Raw genomic sequence first — 22,523 nt, forward strand, 5'->3', positions numbered from 1 at the left:
GGCTGGCTTATTCTCTGAAACATGAGGACTGGTTACCCATAGCTGTATCAGTGCTCATAATTGCTCTTATTAGAGTCCTCTGACATTGCTCATGGAAAGCCAAACAGAGTTCCAGTGGTGGCTGGTTGGTTTCCTAAGGGTTTTCTTGCCTGTTAATTTTTCTGCCATTATTTGTTTAGCAATATCTTTAGGAAGGCTTTCTTCATTGGTACGTTATTCAGGCTATATCTACACTACACAGCTTTTAGCGAGCAACATGGCTGTGTTGCTACAGCCGTGCTGCTAAAAATCATGCAGTATAGCTGCTGTTTGTCGGCTCTCCTGCCGAAAAAACTTTCACTCCCAACGAGGGGTATTTGCGTTGTCGTTAGGAGAGTGCTGCTGACAACACGCTGTTCATACTGGTGCTTTTTGTGGCAAAACTTGCTTTTTGTCTTTTGAGGGGGGAGGACACCTTTGAAAGACAAAACTTTTTGTCGTTCAATTGCCAGTGTAGACATAGCCTCAGTCTAGACTCATGCATGAGATTCAGATGCCAAATGACTTGCACACTTTGAGCTGAATGCTATTGTCATGGCACATCATTGACAATGTCTTTTTACAAGTATCACCTCTTTGTATTATTAAACATCAAGCCTGTCTGATTTCTCACTCGCTTTGGGGCTCTTTGAAATTGCCAAATCTTCAGTGCTATATGGGCCTGTTACACTTCTCCTCCAAGTTGATTGGGACTAAGTTTGTTTTTCTGCAGTCTTTCTTGTAGGGGCCAGAATGGCTACTGTGTTTCATAGTGCCCTTCAGTCCGCCCTGAATAAATGTATTAAGTCCCAGTATAGGATCTTCAGGGCCTTCTGAATAAAAAGAGGCAAGTGCTACCAACTGCCTTAGACTAACACTTGACTCTCAATCTCTGGAAGACTTTCAGCTGATATGAAATAGTTCATATCTTTCTGTTTGCAGCAGGTCCCCGTTAGTGATAACGAATGCTTAGCCATTAACCATTAATCCTCTCTTCCATCCAGTGAGGCAAATGCGTGTAATCCATATTTTGAGGCAGAGTCAAAGTGACGTGCCCAGAGCTACACAGTCAATTTAGCCAGAATGCAGGAATTCAGTAGCTTCTAATCCATGTCCTTGGATGACTAAACAGTGTGTGCTGGATAACATATGGACTGTATATGTACCTTGTGTTCTTGTGCTGCTTCTACTAGTGCATGCTCAGACTGTGTGCTGGCATTTTTAATTACACTTTTAACTTTATAAGGGTTGGTTTTCATCCCTCACTGGGAGAGGCAGTGTGTGACCCACTACAGAACACTTTACTAAGTGTTACTAAAGCTAGCTTGAAATTGGTTCACAAGGTCAGGAGCTGTGAGCTACAGTTCAGAGCAGTGGTTCTCAAACCCTCCCCCCATAAATTAAAAACACTTTTTATATATATTTAACACCCTTATAAATGCTGGCGGCAAAGCGGGGTGTGGGGGGGAGGCTGACAGCTCGTGACCCCCAGTTTGAGAACCCCTGGTTTAGAGCCAGGGTCTGGTCATGGCTGTGGGGTTCCCTTCTTGTGACTTCACTCACGTCCCTTTACTATTCCTCTGCTGCAAGGACTATGCATCCAGGGCTAGGAGTTGAGTTGCTACCTTCCGTGTCTGAGCTGCAGCTGCAAAGCGCGGGGGCCGCCTGCTGGGCCACACGCCAGGGGCCAGACAGGCCCCTAGTTCCGTCTACTTTGCTCCCTGTCCCGTACGGTCATACCGCTGCGCCCCTTTAGGGTCCTCGCCGATAGCGCCAAGGGGGTGGGGGGAGACGGCTCAAGGCTTAACGGGTTAGTTGCATGGTGTCGATTTTCTGCAGCAAGCCCTGTGCAAGGCTTGGGGACGGAAGGCGGCGGGGGCCTATTGCAAGGGGAGCCCCAGCCTGGGGCAGCCTGCCTGCAAGCGATCTGTCACGGGTCGAGGTGGGAAGACGGACAGGCGCCCTGGCCTCTGGGTGCCCCGGGCCGGCTCCTTGCCCACCCCTTTGTCCCAGCGCCGCACCCACACCAGGGCACCGCTGCCTCCCCTTCGGCCGCCGCCCAGGGGCAGGGCGGAACGTGCCGGCGGGGGTGCTGCCCCTACTCGGACGCAGCAGTTCGACGGACCGGATGTGACGGAGGCGACAGGGCTCTCTCCGCGGCCAGCGTGGGCAGGGTGCAGCGATCTAAAGTCCCCCCCCCCCCCCCCCCGCGGCCGTGCGCAGGCGACTACTTCCGTTTGCGGGGGCGGCGGCCCGGGCCCGCGGGCGAGGTGAGTGTCTGGGGGGGCCCCTAGGGCAGAGCCGGGCCGGGGAGCCAGGGGGGCGGGGCGTTGTGAGCACAGAGCCGGCGGGGGGGGGGCTGCAGGGGAGCGAGGTGTTGATCTTGGGGCGGGGGGGGGCACTGAAGAGGGGGGGGGGCTGCCCTCTCCCGATTTGTAAAAAGCGGTTCAGGTGGGAAACTTGACGCCCCCTTTGCAGCCTTGACTCGAACAGCTGGGCCCTGCTGAAGGGAGAGTTCAGGGTCTGTCTCCATTCGTTCTTGCAGGTTTGCAAGATGTCGGGCCAGAGAAAATGCCCTGATTGTGGCTCCTGTGAGATTGTGGAGGACGCACATTATGCTCAGAGCCAACTGGTGTGTGCTGACTGTGGGTTTATCCTCACCGAGGGGCTCTTGACCACCACTTTCCAAGATGAAGAACATTTACAAGGTCAAACAAAGGCTGGTTTTAGTTTGCATACATATGTAAAAATCCGCAGGGCTGTTGTGTAAATGGCATGCAAAGCCATGAGGTCAGGGAGGCAGAGATTTCAAACAAACAACCCCCCCCCCCCAAAAAAAAACCCCTACAAAACTCTGAGTAATGGGTAATATTTTAAATAAAAATTTTTTTATTCTAAAAACGGTGCAAAAAAAAAGGAGAGAAATTGCTGTTTTAAACTTTACAAAGGCAGCAAGAATAGCAGGCCCAGACAGATCTCTTCGCCAATGATTCTTCCCCCAAATCAGAGAGATCATAAATTTGACTCCCTTCCCCCAGCTGTATTACAAACTACTATTCCTAATTATGAGAGTTTCTGCAGATTTATCTTGCTTCTGTAGTCCTGGTTTTAACTTATTTCTCCAGCGTACAGAGATTGCTTTGGCTGTCTGCAGTAACATTCGACTACCTGTTCATGTAAAAATGCCAAAATATAAAATTGTGAATTTTTTAAAAACATGAGAATCGAGGAATCCATGACCTTTTGAGGGAACATAATCATGATATAGCAGCAGTGAAACCTGCACTTGACTCTTATGAATAGGGGCCATGAAAATCACATCATGGACTGTGAAATCTGGTGCTGTGTGCTTTTACTTTATATTATACAGGTTTCACAGGGGAGACCAGCATTTCTGAAATTGGGGGTCCTGACCCAAAAAGGAGTTGCAGGGGGGTTGCAAGGTTATTTTAGGGGTTTGCAGTATTACTACCCTTACTTCTGCGCTGCCTTCAGAGGCGGGTGGCTGGAGAGCAGCGACTGTTGGTCGGGCACCCAGTTGTGAAGGCAGCGCCCCACCAGCAGCAGCACAGAAGAAAGGGTGGCAATGCCATGCCATCTTTACTTGCAGCTGCCGAGCTCTGAAGGAGCAGTACTGCAACCCCCTCTATGACAGCCTTGCGATGCCCCCGTTCCGCTGGTGTTATCTGGACCGGTGATCTGCTAGATCTCTCCAATCCTTGACTCTGGGAGCTGGCCTTATCCTGCTCCGCTGTGGGAACCCCACGCCCAGGCTGTTCACACGCAGCCTCTAGCATATAAGCTGCTCCCAGCTACGTGAGTGTGCACTTTTGGCCAGCCGCTGCTTGGATTGTGCAACCGAATGACACTAGCCAATATCTCCGGTCCCAGACACAACCCTAGGAACCTCCGTCTTGCAGTGTCCAGTTATGCCTGCTGGACGCTGCAAGCTTATATGAGTTCGTCAATTTAACAAAGGAATTTATTTGTACCAGGCTTGTTATCCCAAGGGGAGTCTCTGACATGCTTCAAACCAAACGCACTGCTTCAGCTAGAATAAACAAACATTTATTAACTACAAAAGATAGATTTTAAGTGATTATAAGTCAAAGCACAAGAAGTCAAATTTGGTCAAATGAAATAAAAGCAAAACACACTGTAATCTGATTTTAAATCTTTCAGTGCCCTTACAAACTTAGATGCTTCTCATCACAGGCTGGCTGGTTGCCCTTCAGCCAGCCTCTCCCCTTTGATCAGTGCTTCAGTCGCGTGGTGGTGGTGGTGGTGTCTGTAGATGGAGGTAGAAGAGAGAGGAAAAGCATGGCTGACATCTCTCCCTTTTATCATGTTTTTTCTTCCCTCTTGGCTTTGTGCCCCCCCCCCCCCCCCAGTCAGGTGAATATTACCTTATCGTAGTCCCAAAATGACCAAGGGAAGGGGGGTGACTCACTCGAGAGTCCAGCAGATCCTTTGCTGCTTCCTAGGCCAGTGTCCTTTGTTCCTGTGAGGCTGGGCTGGGTTTATCCCATACATGCCCTGATGAGGTGTTAACTGCCCCTCTGCTCCTGGAGAGTTTTGCCTGGTCTTGTTTTAAGCCATGAGGACACATTTTCAGCCTCATAACTATATACATGAAATTACAACCTATAACATTAGTATACCAACAATGCTCAGTGAATCATGAGCCCTTCTAAAGACACCCAACATGACAAACTTTGCATTGGATACCACACAATCCTATTATAAGGATGAACATGGGGGTGCAGGGTGTTCCCCTGAGGTACAGAACATCACAACCATACCATGCCATCTTTACTTTTGCCCTGCTGCTGCCCGGCTTTGAAGGAACAGAACCACAACCCCCTCTACAATAACGTTGCGACACCCCCCCACAACTCCTTTTTGGATCAGGACCCCATCAATTACAATACTGTGAAATTTCATTTAAATAGCTGAAATCATGAAATTTAATATTTTTAAAATCCTATGACCGTGAAATTGACCAAAATGGACTGTGAATTTGGTAGGGCCCTACTTATGAGACACTGATAGGTTAAAAATCACACATTTTAAAAAACAAACATAAAAACAAACTTTCTTGCCTGTGGTGCAAATAGAACCTTGGATGAATTCTTAAAAAAAAATCTTTAACTTTTAGTAAGCTGCTTTGTTTGGTTTGCAGATGAAAATACACTAATCAGTTTCATTTTCTGGCTCTCATGCTGAAGTGAATACTGTGATGTTTGTATTGCGCAGGCTGCAGATTATTCTTCTAAAAATAGTTTTACTAGGGATTTAAATATGTCCTGGAAGCATTTATATTTGGCTTAAAGGTTTTGTATGTATCTGTGTAGCTCTCCTTTCCCCCTCTCTCCAAGGCTGAGGAATCCATGACCCACATCAGTTATGGTAGAGGGTCTCAAACTTGAAGATCTGGTGTACCAGACCTAAAGCTCAGAAGTTCTTGGTACACCACTTTCATAAATGTAGTCACTGTAATTATAATAGCTCTATCAGACTACATCCTTTGCTGGCAATCTGTAGAGAATCAAAGAATTGAATGGCCAATGAGAACTGAACACCATTCACCCTAGAGGGTGAGGGAGGGTCTCTTTTTAGTTCAGGATTGAAGCAAATGGCATGAGGCATGCTTGAGAGAGCCTGCACTGTTATTGTCTGTGCTGCTGGTACCTGTTCTGTGGGTATAAAGAGAATTAGCAGCCTTGGAAACTGAAATCTGGTGTCTTTAATAGCACCAATCATAGACCTCCCCGTCCACTCCACCCCTGAAAGTGGCTGCTTTGCCTGATGCTTGTTTTTTTCCAGAAGTGACGTATTCACGGAGTACTGGCCAGAATGAGCAGCTGAGCCGCTGTAAGCTACGAGGTGAGAGCTTTTTTTAATTATTCTTTTCTTGCAACACTAAGACTCTGCATGACACTCTGGCCTAGAAGAGACTACAGTTCAGATTGTACAATCTGTTCCTCATACCCTTAATTTTTCTGAAAACCACAGGGAGCCTCTAACTTTTCACAAGTGACTAGTTCTGAGCCCAGGGGATCCTTCAGGAAAATCTTCCCAGCTGCATGAAGAGAAATGGCCAAAAGTTGCCATGGGCAGTTGATCAGGCTTAAGTTGCCACACTGCCAAATTGCTCCCACTTGGCGTTGGCTGAGTGTTTGCTGCACTGTGGTTAAAGAAACATTTTGTGCAAATGTTAAAAGCATCATGGTGTTTTCCCACAGGGATCAAGCGTGTCCAGGATCTCTGCAAAGTCCTCTATCTCCCAGCTGTGTTTGAAGAGACAGCCCTGTCCTATTTCCAGCGAGCAATTGAACACCCTTCCTTCCACTTAGTCAGCTTGGAGAAGAAGGAGATTCTGGTAGGCTGCTGTGTCTTTGTCACGTGCCGGCAGCGCAACTGGCCCCTGACCATGGGTACGATCTGCTCCCTGCTCTACGCAGACAAGGAGTTGTTTGCCAGCGTCTACCTGTGCCTCCTGAAAGAGCTTGAACTGGATGTGCCAGCCCTGAGCCTGACAGATCTGGTGAAAACACACCTTAACAGGTAATGTAACTGTCGGACACCATTCATAATAGAGGACCCAAATGATATAGGCATAACTAAAACACAGCCGACCGTGGGGTGGAAGACTACTACCCTGGAATGGGGGTAGCTTTGGCCAGAACATCTAGGCAAAGCTTTGTGCCTTGGGATCTTTAATGTCCATACATGGCAGAAGGTACTTCTGTTCTAGAGCCCTGTCTGAAAGGCCCATGTTCAGTTTATCTGATTCAGAACAATGAAGAGCTGTTTTGATCCTCCTGAGATTTAAACTTATGGTCATGGTGTTTCACAACTGGAGCTTTGCTCCTCTAAGTAATGTGAATATATCCATGTGTTCTTGTGTTGACTGGGGAGTGAGATACAAACTAAAGCTGCCTCCTGTTTTGCCCCAGACTAACCACTCCTTTGGTGATGTGAGAGAGATGGGAGGCTCTAAGATACTTGTTAATTGCAGCCAGGGCATGGGAAGCCAACTCTCAGGTGGCTTTTCTGATCCCAGAGTGCTGGGGGAGGCCAGTTGGTTGTGTTTTGTACCGTGCCTGTCAGGATGGGGGTCCTGGTCAATGACTGGTGCTCCTGGGGGCTATGGTAATATAAATAAATAATAATAATAAACCTCTTTGGGCACTAAATCTGTAACCCCTTTTGTGCCACTGCTAGTTAGCTTACAATTAAGCAGACTATATTCTGCTTCTGTAACCTATAGTATATAATTCCACCTGGATATACTGTGTGTCAGGGCAGGGAACCTTGTATAGTGTTAATGTTCTTAAACAGCTGCCACATTCTACCAGACTGCATTTCAGTGTCAACTGAAGCAATCCTTATGTGTTTGCTTGCAAAGTACTGTGGGATGAAGTACTATAAAAATGCCACTTGTGAGGCAGAGTTGTCTTGTGATTAGAGCAGGGGACATGCCAGGTGCCTGGACTTGTGTTTATTCCCAACTCTGTTGTTGACTCAGTGTGTCACCTGGGTGTGGAGAGACTTTACCTGTCTGCCTCCATTTTTCCATATGTAAAAAGGGCCAGTGCTCACCTAACTCCTAGGTGTGTTTGGTCATGCACTGAATGGGCTACAAGGCTTTTAGTGCCATTACTGTAAGAAAAGTGACTAAGTATAAATATCACCTCTGTTTTTAACAGATTTGCTCCCTGTGTAGCTGGTTATTGGCTCATCTGGTTTAATTAGGGTAGCTCTGTTCTGTTTGTACTGCTGTTAGTGAGCAAGCTGGGTTCTACTGGCCACAATAAAATTATCAAACTACATTCCAGTTAGAGAATTTTTTAATATTGGAGATGTAGAAGCTAGAAAGCCCAATCTTGAGTGTCAGAGCGCAGGGGAAATTCGCAATGCTGGCAATTAGAAAAGCCAGAAGTATTAACAAACAAGATATTTAAGTCTTTTCTCTTTTATCTCTAAAAAAGTGTGCTGTCACTCTTTAATCCCTCTGCTTTTTGTTGTCTCTCATCTCATAGATAGGCCTGTAACCAGAGCTGATCCAGAGACTAGGAGGGCGTGTTGTCTTCCAGGTGCTAAGATACAGGATGTGGGCCTGAGGTTGAAAAGGGTTCTAAAGGGAGCAGGAAAGAATCCCCTAATTATCCTTCATGTGGGAACAAATGATATGGCTAGATTCTCGCTGGAAAGTATTAAGGGAAACTATGCTAGGCTGGGGAAGACGCTTAAGGAAATTGAGGCTCAGGTGATCTTTAGTGGGATTCTGCCTGTTCCTAGAGAAGGGCAACAAAGGTGTGACAAGATTATGACTATTAACACATGGCTTAGGCAGTGGTGCTATAAGGAGGGCTTTGGGATGTGTGGCCACTGGGAGGCATTCATGGACAGAGGACAGTTCTCTTGGGATGGACTTCATCTGAGTAGGGAAGGAAATAGACTTCTAGGATGGAGGCTGGCACAACTGATTGAGAGCTTTAAACTAGGAATTTGGGGGAGATGGTTGGGAGATGTCCAGGTAATCTCCACGCTGGATTTTAGCATTGAGAGGATACAGCCGTGGGTAGGAGGAAGGGCAGTGTAGATACCAGTCTAATAGGTTATAGAACGTGAGCGAGGCCAAACAGCAGGAATGAAGAGGTTTGTACACCAATGCGCGGAGCCTGGGTAACAAAATGGAGGAACTAGAGCGACTGGTGCAGGAAGTGAAACCGGATATTCTAGGGAGAACAGAAACAGGGTGGAACAGTCGTCGTGACTGGACTACGGGTATTGAAGGGCATGTGCTGTTTAGGAAAGACAGAAATAAAGGCAAAGGTGGTGGAGTAGCACTGTATATCAATGATGAGGTAGAATGTAAAGAAATAAGAAGCGATGAAATGGATATGACTGAGTCCGTCTGGGCAAAAATTACATTGGGGAAGAAAACTATTCGAGCCTCCCCTGGGACATTGCTTGGGGTGTGCTATAGACCGCCGGGATCTAATTTGGATATGGATAGAGCCCTTTTTAATGTTTTTAATAAAGTAAATACTAATGGAAACTGTGTGATCATGGGAGACTTTAACTTCCCAGAAATAGACTGGAAGACGAGTGCTAGTAATAATAATAGGGCTCAGATTTTCCTAGATGCGACAGCTGATGGATTCTTTCATCAAGTAGTTGCTGAACTGATTAGAGGGGATGCCATTTTAGATTTGGTTTTGGTGAGTAGTGAGGACCTCATAGAAGAAATGGTTGTAGGGGATAATCTTGGCTCAAGTGATCATGAGCTAATTCAGTTCAAACTGAACAGAAGGATTAACAAAAATAAATCTGCAACTAGGGTTTTTGATTTCAAAAGGGCTGACTTTCAAAAATTAAGGAAATTAGTTAGGGTTTAAGAATTTAAGAATTTAGGGAAGTGGATTGGACTGAAGAATTTATGGATCTAAAGGTAGAGGAGGCCTGGGATTATTTTAAATCAAAGCTGCAGAAGCTGTCGGAAGTCTGCATCCCAAGAAAGGGGAAAAAATTCATAGGCAGGAGTTGTAGACCAAGCTGGATGAGCAAGCGTCTCAGAGAGGTGATTAAGAAAAAGCAGAAATCATACAGGGAGTGGAAGAAGGGCGGGATCAGCAAGGGAAAGCTACCTTATTGAGGTCAGAACATGTAGGGATAAAGTGAGACAGGCTAAAAGTCAAGTAGAGTTGGACCTTGCAAAGGGAATTAAAACCAATAGTAAAAGGTTCTATAGCCATATAAATAAGAAGAAAACAAAGAAAGAAGAAGTGGGACCACTAAACACTGAGGATGGAGTGGAGGTCAAGGATAATCTAGGCATGGCCCAATATCTAAACAAATACTTTGCCTCAGTCTTTAATAAGACTAAAGAGGATCTTAGGGATAATGGTAGCATGACAAATGGGAATGAGGATATGGAGGTAGACATTACCATATTTGAGGTAGAAGCGAAACTCAAACAGCTTAATGGTTCTAAATCAGGGGGCCCAGATAATCATCCAAGAATATTAAAGGAATTGGCACATGAAATTGCAAGCCCATTAGCAAGAATTTTTAATGAATCTGTAAACTCAGGGGTTGTACCGTATGATGGGAGAATTGCTAACATAGTTCCTATTTTTAAGAAAGGGGAAAAAAAGTGATCCAGGTAACTATAGGCCTGTTAGTTTGACATCTGTAGTATGCAAGGTCTTGGAAAAAATTTTGAAGGAGAAGGTAGTTAAGGACATTGAAGTCAATGGTAAATGGGACAAAATACAACATGGTTTTACAAGGTAGATCGTGCCAAACCAACCTGATCTCCTTCTTTGAGAAAGTAACAGATTTTTTAGACAAAGGAAACGCAGAGGATCTAATTTACCTAGATTTCAGTAAGGCGTTTGATGCCTTGCCGTACCGTACCATGGGGAATTATTCGTTAAATTGGATAAGATGGGGATCAATAGGAAAATTGAAAGGTGGATAATGAATTGGTTAAAGGGGAGACTACAACGGGTCCTACTGAAAGGTGAACTGTCAGGCTGGAGGGAGGTTACCAGTGGAGTTCCTCAAGGATCGGTTTTGGGACCAATCTTATTTAATCTTTTTATTACTGACCTCGGCACAAAAAGTGGGAGTGTGCTAATAAATTTTGCGGATGATACAAAGCTGGGAGGTATTGCCAATTTAGAGAACGACAGGGATATCCTACAGAAGGATCTGGATGACCTTGTAAACTGGAGTAATAGTAATAGGATGAAATTTAATAGTGAGAAGTGTAAGGTCATGCATTTAGGGATTAATAACAAGAATTTTAGTTATAAGCTAGGGACACATCAATTAGAAGTAACGGAGGAGGAAAAGGACCTTGGGAGTCTTGGTTGATCATAGGATGACTATGAGCCACCAATGTGATATGGTCATGAAAAAAGCTAATGCGGTCTTGGGATGCATCAGGAGAGGTATTTCCAGTAGAGATAAGGAGGTTTTAGTACTGTTATACAAGGCACTGGTGAGACCTCACCTGGAATACTGTGTGCAGTTCTGGTCTCCCATGTTTTTAAGAAGGATGAATTCAAACTGGAACAGGTACAGAGAAGGGCTACTAGGATGATCTGAGGAATGGAAAACTTGTCTTATGAAAGGAGACTCAAGGAGCTTGGCTTGTTTAGCCTAACTAAAAGAAGGTTGAGGGGAGATATGATTGCTCTCTATAAATATATCAGAGGGATAAATACCAGAGAGGGAGGGGAATTATTTAAGCTCAATACCAATGTGGACACAAGAACAAATGGATATAAACTGGCCACCAGGAAATTTAGACTAGAAATTAGATGAAGGTTTCTAACCATCAGAGGAGTGAAGTTTTGGAATAGCCTTCTAAGGGAAGCAGTGGGGGCAAAAGACCTATCTGGCTTTAAGATTAAACTCGATAAGTTTATGGAGGAGAAGGTATGATGGGATAACATGGTTTTGGTAATTAAATATTCATGGTAAATAGGCCCAATGGCCTGTGATGGGATATTAGATGGGGTGGGATCCGAGTTACCCAGGAAAGAATTTTCTGTAGTATCTGGCGGATGAATCTTGCCCATATGCTCAGGGTTTAGCTGATCGCCATATTTGGGGTCGGGGAGGAATTTTCCTGCAGGGCAGATTGGAAGAGGCCTTGGAGGTTTTTCGCCTTCCTCTGTAGCATGGGTCACTTGCTGGAGGATTCTCTGCTCCCTGAAGTCTTTAAACTACGATTTGGGGACTTCAATAGCACAGATATAGGTGTGAGGTTTTTTGCAGGAGTGGTGGGTGAAATTCTGTGGCCTGCGTTGAGCAGGAGGTCAGATTAGATGATCATAATGGTCCCTTCTGACCTAAATATCTATGAATCTCCCTCTTTGTGTCTTTCACTCACACATACTGTATACCTTCTGCACTGTAAATTCGTTGTTTTTTGCCCTTTGCCATGGTATCTCAGTGCCTTCCGAAATGTTGTAGGTGAGTGACAAATTCAGACTAGAAATTAGATTCACGTTTTTAACAGTGAGGGTAATTAACCAGTGGAAAAATGTTGTCAAGGATTGTGATGGATTCTCCATCACTGGCAATTTTTAAATTCATGTTGGATGATTTTTAAAGCATCTGCTCTAATACAAACTGAACTAATTCAGGGTAGTCCTGTGATGTGTTAAACAAGAGGTCAGACTAGAAAAAGACCTTCTGGCCTTGTAATCTGAGTGGTCTAAACAGCCATGAGATTTATTGCTTCTCTCCTGTTGTCTCGAGGCTCATAGGATTGTCTAGCATTTCACTTCTTTCTTCTTGCCCTCTCTCCCTGTTTCTGAGGACCGGTGGTGTAGTCCTTACTCACCTACAGCAGAAAATGAATGTGTGGAAAGCCTGTCAGAGGTCTGCATTTCTCCTGGAAGGCCTAGGCAGCTGTTGGCACTGTACATGTCAATAATAACCTGTGTAAACCAAGCAAATTGGTTGGGGAGCCACCCAAGGCCGTTTGAGGCCCTTTGCACAGAGGACTACACTTCGATGTGTGTGTTGCACATTGGAAGCCTCAGACAGTGCTGTGGCCATGTAATATCTAGGGGCCTACCAGATTCACAGCCCTGAAAAACACGTCACAGACTGTGAAATCAGATCTTCCCCAGGAAATCTAGCTATTGGAGGGGAGTGGGAGAGGCAGGGCTGGGGGTGCCCCAGTTGGGGGCTCCTAGCTGTTCGTCTGGGCTGGGGAGGGATCAGACCCTCCCCGGGCTGCAGGAAGCTGCACGGCTATGCTGAAGGCAGTGCAGAAATGAGGGTGGCAATCCTGCAACCCTCTCTTCCCGCCCCTCCCCAACAGCTTTGCAACCCCCCACAACCTCCTTTTGGGTCAGGATCCCCACAGTTACAACACCATGAAATTTCAGATGTAAACATCTGAAGACCTGAAACTGACCAATTAAAAAACCCTTTGGCCATGAAATTGATCAGAATGGACTATTAATTTGGTAGGGCCCCAGTAATACCTGATCTGATACCTCCCCTGCCCTTGCAGCATGATGGACTTAATGATCTAATGGTTTCCTTCTCTCTCTGATACCCAGTGCAATGATATAAGTAATGGGCTCTCTTTGCTCTCTCAGTTTCAAGCTGTTCCAGAGTTCAGCCAGCATCCCTACTAAATTTGCTGAGGACAAGGAAAAGATGGTTGCCCGAACAATCCAGATTGTGGAGCTGGCCAGTGAGACGTGGCTGGTGACAGGCCGGCATCCCGTTCCCATCGTCACTGCTGCGGCCTACCTTGCGTGGCAGTCGCTGCAGCCTGTGGGGCGCCTGACATGCACCTTCCCTCGCTTCTGTAAGCTGGCGGGCACGGACCTACCCCCACCGGCCCACCTGCGGCTGAAGGAGCTTAACGACATCCTCCTGAGAATGGCCTCCCAGCTGGCCTGGCTGCGTGTGCTCAATGTGGACAAAAAGACTGTGGTGAAACACATTGGGGACCTGCTCCAGCACCGACACTTCCTGCTGAGAAGCTCCTTTAGCTCAGGAGACACTGGGGATCAAAGTGCCACAGCTGCAGGTGATGGCTCTGAGTGTTCACCACAAGCTGAAGGGGGCTCGACCCAAGCGGAGGGCAGCCAGCCCGGGGGCAAACAGAAATGCAGCAGTGTACAGAGGCCTTTGCTGCCACCATGCCTTATAAACCCCAGGAAGAGACTTCGAACAGTAGCTCTGAGCCCTTCAGACCAGGCTATCACTGGAGATGAGGCCATTTCGGACAGCGAAATAGAGCAATACCTGCGGAGCCAGGAGGAGATGCAGGAGCTCAGCAAGGCCCAGGCCTGGCACTGAACTGAGCTCCCAAGAGCAGCATGGACAGAGGAACTAGGAACTGACCAACTGAAGTAAAGGTATGAAATCTGCAGCACAGCTGTCTGTGTTGCACTGCTAGCAGACATTCTTCCCACTGGAGAAATAGGATAATGGGGTCTCTCAAGCGTTCCATGCTATGGGAAGGAGTTGTAAGTAAATGACGACATGCTCTCCTAGTTCTGCTGGGGCAGAAAATTAAAATACCAGAATGACTTGCTAAATGAGACTTTCCTAGGGGAACTCTTTGATTTGTTAAAAATAGTCATCACAGCTGCCAGAAATGCTTTCAGGATCTTCTCTTACCAATTTAGTTAGTTATTTTGTTGAAATCCAGATGTTCTCCAGCATCGTCCCGGTGCAGCCCTTACAAGTGAGTCTAACTTGTCTGTGTTCTGATCGAAGGTGGTGGCAGTAAGTGTGGGTAAGTAATTCTATTTTGCCTGTCAATAGAAGCATTCAGGTTTCTTGCCATTGTAGCTGGGTATGACCCTTCCAGCTTGACAAAAAGGCTGTTAATCTGTGTGGTTTTGGTTAGGACTAATCCCTTTGCATTCCCTGCACTAAGATGTAGGATTATTTGAATGAGGAGGGCCCTTGAATAGGGCAGCCAGCTCATTTCTCAAGGCTGCTCAGCGGCACACAAACCTTCTATGAATTCTTATAGAGCAAAGTCAGGGTTAGGCATCCACCTTTGGAAGTGCGGAGGAGAGAGAGAGTACGTTTTTCCAGTCTAAAACAGCGTAACGCTTGGTTCATTTGAGTTCCTTCCAGCGAAGTGCGACCCTGCCGTTTTGTTCCACTAGAGCTCAGCTGCATTGTTTGTGATTTACTAGACCTGCCGCTTCCATTGGCTGTTCAGGCTTTTTTCAAAATGCAGTGCCTGTTTCCCTTGGTGAGCAATAAACTCCCTGTTTGGGCATCACGCTACAAGATCTAAGTCTTGGGGCCACTGCCCTGGGGACAGATAGTGGGTTGGGTTGGATTGGATATCAGAGACATCCCTAATAATACTGTTGGGAAGCTAGCGTTGCCCTCTGCCTAATAAGGAAAACAGTTCTGACCTTGGCTGTTAAATTTATTATGTGAAGCTGCTGGAATTTTGAATCCTTTCTTTGTATGATTATGGCACCATTTGTTGATATCTAAGTACAGCCAAATTCAATAAAAGAAATGACCTTGCTGTGCTGAAAGGTCAGTCTTTGTATTAGGGACTAAGGGCCTAAAACAAGCAACGTCACTTCTCAGTAGATTTGCAAATCTTTAATATATTAAAACAAAACATATCTGCTAGAAACATTCGGTTTATATAAAAAAAATGCAACCCAACCCTTTAAACACATTTTCTTTGGCACTTTTCCCCTGCTCCCTCCCCCATGTATATTGCAAGAAGCTCTGTTGATATGTCATTTGCTTGTAATGTAAACAGACAAAATAAGTGTAATACAAAGCTTTTATAATACTGTCACAGTGCAGCAAGCATATAACAAGTTCAGCATCAGATTCAAACTGTATTAAATACAAAGCACAAGTAATTAGGGGGAGTCTAACAAGGCTGGGGGGTAGTAGCACTGCTGGGTAAGCCCATTGGTCTTTCAGCAATAGCGGGGGTTCAGCATGGAGAGGAAGAAATAAAGGAAAAATCTTTTAAGTGCTTTATAATCCATTAACTCCGGCATCTTTCCACCCCAAATCTCTTAGAAATGGTGTGGACACGAGTGCTGGCTCCATGCATGCCTTCTAGCACTTCAGTCTGTAACTAACCCCTGGGGAGGTAGGTAAGTGTTGATACCCATGTTTACAGGGGCCCAGAGGTGGTGACTTGCTTTCAGTCTGTATCAGAGCTGGGCTTAGAGTGCAGGAGGTTCCTGGCTTTAGTCCTGTGTCCCACTCTTCTCCTCCTCTGATTTCAAGTGGGACAAAAGCAGCCAAACTAGCAGGAGAACAACTAAGAAACTGGGTCTCCCTGCTGACTATAGGAACAAGGCTAAAATTCTCTTCTCAGCTGACCTCTGGTCAAAACTCCTTTTGAAAGGCAAACGGGAATGAGTGCCAAACAGCAGGACAGAGGAGAATTCTAAGGGCTGTTTCTTTCTTCATCCACTGGTTAGGGTATGAAATTACTGGGGGTTTGAATACCCAGTTCAATGCCTCACAGGCTACAGCTGCTGTTTTCTCCTCGTTACTTCTCACTGTGTTTCTTTAGTGATAGGCACATGTGGTGGAATTGGCAGCAAATCTCAGCTCATGCTAACAAAACAGGAACATGAAACTTTTATTGCTGGGCACTATTTTGAATAGAAACTTCCTTTTTTTAGGAGACATTTTTACTGAAGGCTCCTTTTCAACACCAGGCTCTGGGACCTGTCTGTATTTATGGTAAGAAGCTGCTTTATATTTTACACTAGAAAAAAGGTACTTGACTTTTTGTATTGGAAAAACAAGTACCAGCCCTTTTAAAAATTTTGTAGGAAGGCTGAGTTATATAGACACTTAACTCCTTCAGTTTTTCTCTGTGTGGCCTGAACAATTGCCCTACTAGTTAACAAGGTTCTTTTCACTTAATAATAGAACCAGCTCTAGACTGGGCAGACTCTGAATTATCTATTTACATTAATTTAGTTTTGCTCTTGCAGCAAAACATTTTTGAACATGCTAAATGGGATTTAAGGGCAAGTATCGATATCTGTACCTCTGCCCAACTCCTTGGCTCCCTTTTGAGTGGCTAGCACTCCCGCCACACAAGGCATGAAAAGCTTTCACAGTGAGTGTAACATACATAAAAAATAATGCCGCTGCTGTTTCATTGATGGAAGCCCTTTTGCCTAGCATGGGTCTTTAACCCAGCTCAAGAGCAGTTTTCCTGCAGTGATTTTAGTGTCTGTCATATGCAGACAATTTACTTTGCTTGGAGCTTTTTCTTATCTTACCTCTTGTTCATTTTTAACTATGGCTTTTACTTTGGTAGCTCAGTAACCCATAGGGCTAAATATACATTTAAGAACAGTCAGATCAAATACTTGTAATTTCAGTCTCTCTTTCTGAAAATGTGTTTTGGTAAGGATGAAACAGACATCTTGACTGCAGTGTCTTTGCATGAAGGAGCTAGTTCTGGTCTCCTAACCAACACTGGATGGCAAAAGTGAGTTCTTGCCAAAACTCCTAAGGGGAGACTCACCGCTCATAGAACACTGAGGCACTTCCATCAGTTACCAGTCAGTCTATACATATATACATACAATAATATAGATTTGAAAAATAAACCTTCTGTATATTTATAAAATAGCATTTAGAATCAGTCTTATGTGACATGCAGAAGTGATTAAAATAAGATTGCTCCTCAGCAGCCTGAACTGCAGTGATTGTCTTTCACCTTAAGATCTTAGTACTCCTGTGTCCTCTGCCCACTGAGAATTAGAGGAAGCTTGTTGATGTACTGTGCTCTGACTCTTTCTCCATTCCAGCACCCAGGTGGAACAAGACCCACTGTTACCTGCTGATTGACAGAGAAATTAAAACATTCTGGACAGTACCACCCAGGCTCCTGACTCTGTTTGAAGGTTACATTCGACCTGCCAGAAGATGCTTTCAGTTAGCAGTGCCATTCCCCATGCCCTGCCAATGGCTGAGCGAGCTGCTCCGTTGCCTGAGGAGTAGGATACTGTAGCTGCCCGGGCCCTTCAGCCCTCTAGACGGTCGTTTCGCTCTTCCAGAGGCCAGTCTTCATGCCAGCCATGCTCTCTGCACTGGTGAGGTTTATATCGTACTTACTGCCTTTCAGCCCCCCATTCTGGTTGGCCATGTTAAGCGGGTAGGATCGCCGCTTAGTCTCTTTCTCAATGGTGTGGGCCTGTTTGAGGTTATCCCTGCTAGTGCTTCTCCTCTGAGCTCTGCTGAAGTCCGGAACCCGATGGTTGCTGCTACCACCATCGCTCCCTTCAGACTGGGTCAGAGCAGCATCCCCCTCCTGCACTGCTGCTACCCTGGCTCCGATGCGGCTGTTGTTCAGGGGGCTGTTTCGGCTGCTGTGGTGGCTCCCGCTCTCGCTGGAGGGGTGATCTGAAGAAGGCCCCCGCAGCACCTTCAAGCGGTGGTGCTTCCCCTCCCGGTACTGCTTAGTTCTGCTCTTGTGGTTCCTGCGCCCATGTACGTTGTTAGCATACCTGGCCGCGCTGGCGTTCTTATTGTTGGCCGTCTCCATCTCTTCGTAGCAGGCTGGCCGTGGGGGGGGGCAGCTCTCTGCCTGGTTCTGAGCCACCTGCAGGTTGGTGAGCTTGCAGTGGCCCACGGTGGAGTTGGTGCTGCTGGGTGAGGAAGAGGACTTGATGGAATGAGCCACCTCGGGGTTGCAGCCGATGAAGATCTGTGAGCCCTCCTCTGCGGCCATGCCTGGGTGGACATACGCTTGCATGGGCAGCGCATTCCTGTAGGATGGGCAGCAGGCAAACCAGGAGTTCTGCACGTCTCGCCGCCGGGCACAGTGGTGGATGAAGATAAAGAGCCCCAGTGCTACAGCTGTTAAGCCATAGAGGCAGCTGAAGAGGACATTCAGGTACCAGCGCTGGGACACGGCCATGGCCCCAAACGTCCACAGCGCCACGTACAAGAAATGGGTGATCAGCAGGACCCAGAACTGCACCTTCAATGAGTAGACGCCATCCACATCAGCACTGTGTGTCCCAGAGTGAAGGGTGACGGAAATGGAGCCTGAGTCTGTCAAGAGGTTGCTGCTGCCACCCAACCTTGGGGGGGACTCGAGGGGCACTGGAGGGTCTTTTTGGTTCCTTGACTGGCACCAGAGGTTAACCCCAGTGCACAGGAAGTAAATCCAAGTGATGAGCAAAATGAAAGCCACAGGAACGTAGAAAGCCCCAAGGCTTGGTCTCCACACCAGCCAGCAGCTGTAGGGGAGAGAAGAGCTTAAGAGTCTGCCTTGGTTCTGCCAATGCTCCATCTAGTCATCAACATCCTGATGGTCAGCCTGTGAATATATCCAGGACTGGGACACCATTCACAGGTAAGGAAACACATCCAGAGCTGGGATTAATATGGGTTTCTAGATTCCTTCTGTAAGCACTGCCCAAGGCTTGTGCATTGTTCAGAAACAGCATCAGCAGTCACTAAGGAATGGGGGTGTTAGATAAAAAGCTTACAAGGGCATTTCCCCTTCACTGGCATGGGCACTAATAGAACATAATTCTCTGCTGTAGGTGCTCGCTGTCACCTTTGCAAACAAAACATACTTGTCTGGTTTCTTGGCAGATTAAATTCAAACCCCAAACCATTTCATTGGGTTGGATCATGGCATGGAAAGATCCTGAACTTTCCTGCAGCCCTTTCCTATTGGTGCATGCTGTTGCAAAGGTGGGGTGGGAAGCCATTCTCTAGCAGCCTGAGGTAACATTCAGGTGCTCTTGCAGGATATGCAAGAGCCCAAGTAACAAATTCTGACCTGGCCTTGAAATAAGAGAGTGGATTGGGGGTTTTAGCTGCAACACCAGGCTGCAGAGGCTGTCCAGGTCCCCCCTCCTCACTTGAGGCTAAGCACTGGTGACTGAAGGAGGAACAAGTCACTGCTCCTGTTGCACTTACTAGGGGTTGTTATCCTGGTAATTGTGGGTATTGACAGCCGCTGTGATCCCACAGATGATGAGGGGGATCCCGCCAGCAATCAGGTAGAATCTGTAACATGAACAAAAGCCATTGTTATCCCACTGTCCCCAGGGAATGTGCCTGTTGTCTAATCATTCTCAGCCCTTCACTTGCTTGTAACTTCCTAAATCTCGTGTCTTGGGGGAAGTTTGAACAACTCTGAGATGGAGGATCTGGGGAGAGAACCACACTTTCCTCTCCTTACGAAGAGGTGGCACCCTTTAAAATAACAGTAATAGTGACAATAGGGTTGGGGCTAGAAAGCGTAAATTGAGGGAAATTGCCCAGCCAGAGGAGCAATGAAAACTGGCTTGAAAAGAAGTGTCTGGATTAGGTAACCCTAAGCACACAAAGAAAAGGAGTACTTGCTCACGCTCTAATAAATTGGTTAGTCTCTAAAATGCCACAAGTCCTCCTTTTCGCGGATACAGACTAACATGGCTGCTACTCTGAAACCTAAGCACACAGCTACAATGCATGTGCATGTCCAGTAGGCAAAGGCTCCCCATGCTAGAGCTAGCTGACAACGTCAGCGCTTTCTCCTGAGCATGTCTTTCTGCTTTCACTTCAACCTAGTCATAGCTGCATCAAAGAGAAACGGCTGTACCGTAGCATGGGCCGAGGGGCTGGCTGGGGCACGTCCCCTTCCGGCTGCTGCGGTGCCTTCCACGTCACCTCCTTGTAGATGACTCTGGCCTTCACTGCCATCCACAGAAGAGTGGATAAGGAGGAGTAGTGCAAAATGATGCCAACCTACAGGGCCAGAGGATACAAAGCAGTCAGGTAAGAAGACATAGGAGTTGGATTCAGGCACTAATAAATTACTGTTACAATGGCTGGCTGCTGGGAACTTAGGCCTGCTCTGCTAAATGCATTGCAGCTGCTGCTGCTCTTTTTCTCTTCCTTCTGTGTTTCTAATGTGCTCAGCACCGAAGGAAGCAATCACTTCTGCCCAGGGCCTCTCAGACATGGATGCTGCCAGTTGGGACACACCAGGTAGTGGTCTGTCATGGAGCCTCCAGGACTAACGTTCCCCACTTTGAACATAGGCCTGCTTTCCCTAGGGCTGTCCAAAGCTGGTCTGGACCCAGCTGTACTTACTGCTTGGCAGACAATCATGTAGTTGGTCAGAGTGATGCCTCCTGCAAACACAGCCGATGTCATGGCGATGTAGAAACAGAGGTTAAGCAGTATGTGCCAGCACTTCCGGGAGATATGAATGGTGCTGAAAGAGAGGCGCACAGCGGTGCTGATTAGCTGCTGTCTTGGAGGGGTTAAATTCACCACTACCAGGCTGTGTGTTCTGAAAGGCCCTTCTCGCAAACAGATGAGGCAGGGTTGTAGCCTTCCCAAATACTGAGCATTTACCTGAATTATAACAGTACTAGGTGCCTCGGAGAGAGGAGTCAACAACAGCAGCATTGTACCCAGTAACCCCGGAATAGTTGCTGTAAGAGAAGCTTTCACAGTCTCTTTGGAATTGTTTTACTAAGACTGTCAGAGTGTTCATCTTTTTAATAATAAACCCTAAGTTGTGGTGTGTTTCTATAACTGAAGGCACAGGATGTAGGGATTTATTGACATAGTCAGCTAAATGGTAGTGTATTCCAACACTGCATAAAAGCAAGCTCCCAAAGAAGGGCAGTAGAATAAGCGTGAAGAGGTGATGTTAAGTAAAGCCAGCTCTGCATGCAAGGACTGAGCTGAGACCTAGATAAAGAAGCTTCCAGCTCTGCCTGTCCAGGTAGGTGCTACCCAGGACAGACCAATACTGGGATTTACAGTGTCAGATTTTCAAAAACTTTTAAAGCAGTTTAGGTGCCTATGTCTAACCAATGTGCAATCCTCATTTACACCTTTAAGCATGCACATAACTATTTTGAGCTCCTGTAATTTGTAGGAGAAAAGATAATAGCTGGACTCCCACCTCTTGAACTCTGCATGTGCAGTTGGTCTGGTGTTAGAAAAAACTCCAGACTTTACATGTGAGGCTTCTTAAAAGCCAAGCCATGATGCTAGTGTGTTAATAGTAAAGAATATTACTTGAATTAAACCATATTGGATTCCTTAACCTGCAAGGTGTTAGCAAGAAATACAAAGGGTAAAAGGTGTGGCTCTCCAGTTGCTGATCAGTTTGGGCTTTATTGTAGGAAACTTGAGGCAAGGGAGCCTGAAGGATTTTAAGCACCCTCAAGAGGAGAATTTGCTGATTCCTGAGAGGACAAGAAGCAGACCGAGAAGAGAGCTGGAGAACTTGCCCACAGGCCAACCATGGCAGGGTGATGGGTAATAGTACAGACTTCCAAAAAGCAGAGTAGAAATGGGCAGGCTGCACTGAACGCTACACACCTCTGGTGGCTAGACTTTTATATCCTACTCCTAGGTGTATTTTGTGGAGGGAAGGAGCACCTCAGGGCTCCCCCTTGTGCTGGGCACTCTACACCAGGGGCCAGATTGTCCCTGCTCCTGCCAACTTACTGAAGTCAAGGGTGGGAGAAAGGATTGTTGTAAAATAGGGATCAAATTCATCCTAAGGCTGTGGCCCCTAAAATCTTATTTGCATAAGGAAAACATGCTCCAATCCATAAACCAATACTGATCCTAGAGACCAACTGGAATAGAATCCATAGTGAGGCAGACAAACCCATTTGCTGTAACTACAGCATTTATAGTTAAGGCTACCATTTTTCATGGCAGGGATTGGACAGTGCCTCTCAGGTTTAGTCAGGAGGGGATCAAATTAATGACCACCAAGCACAGCCTGTTCTCCATACCAAAATCAACACCGTAGTTAGACCAGCAAGTCAGTCTCTGGTACCCTTAGTTTGATTTTTAATTAAAACAGGATTGCTGATGCTAATGTATGGATCTGTGTGGTAACCACTCTACCATGGAAAGATGGGTGCATTACTGTGCAGTGGGGAACAATAAAGTGGAATTTGTTTGACTGACTCTGGTGTCCTCTGTCATGAAACAGGAGCCCA

General features: G+C 46.3%; 2 protein-coding genes across 12 annotated transcripts in view; one reads left to right on the top strand and one right to left on the bottom strand.

Moving 5' to 3' along the window:
- Positions 1–2,190: 2,190 nt before the first annotated feature.
- On the top strand, positions 2,191–22,490 carry BRF2 (BRF2 general transcription factor IIIB subunit). Of its 10 annotated transcripts, XM_073325428.2 has the most exons (10): positions 2,191–2,288; positions 2,564–2,726; positions 5,845–5,904; positions 6,264–6,585; positions 13,158–14,311; positions 15,589–15,661; positions 16,206–16,266; positions 17,352–18,904; positions 20,116–20,322; positions 21,690–22,490. In XM_073325428.2, exons 2-5 carry the CDS (start codon positions 2,573–2,575, stop codon positions 13,867–13,869), a joined length of 1,248 nt encoding a protein of 415 aa, XP_073181529.1. In that variant the 5' UTR covers positions 2,191–2,288; positions 2,564–2,572; the 3' UTR covers positions 13,870–14,311; positions 15,589–15,661; positions 16,206–16,266; positions 17,352–18,904; positions 20,116–20,322; positions 21,690–22,490. The 10 variants fall into 10 exon arrangements, with proteins under 10 accessions (XP_073181529.1, XP_073181525.1, XP_073181526.1 ...); XM_073325424.2 differs by having other exon boundaries at positions 13,158–15,665; XM_073325425.2 differs by having other exon boundaries at positions 13,158–15,661.
- The window catches only part of ADGRA2 (adhesion G protein-coupled receptor A2), a 104,568-nt gene continuing 97,309 nt past the window's right edge, over positions 15,265–22,523 (bottom strand). For both annotated transcript variants that reach the window (XM_073325421.2, XM_073325422.2), the window contains 4 exons: positions 20,641–20,764; positions 20,147–20,292; positions 19,480–19,569; positions 15,265–18,788 (listed from right to left, as the gene is read on the bottom strand). In XM_073325421.2, coding sequence (XP_073181522.2) covers positions 17,576–18,788; positions 19,480–19,569; positions 20,147–20,292; positions 20,641–20,764 — 1,573 coding nt within the window. In that variant the 3' untranslated portion in view covers positions 15,265–17,575. The remainder of the gene's footprint in view (positions 18,789–19,479; positions 19,570–20,146; positions 20,293–20,640; positions 20,765–22,523) is intronic.

The sequence above is a fragment of the Lepidochelys kempii genome, chromosome 26, assembly GCF_965140285.1.
Source record: "Lepidochelys kempii isolate rLepKem1 chromosome 26, rLepKem1.hap1, whole genome shotgun sequence".
Lineage (NCBI taxonomy): Eukaryota > Metazoa > Chordata > Testudines > Cheloniidae > Lepidochelys > Lepidochelys kempii.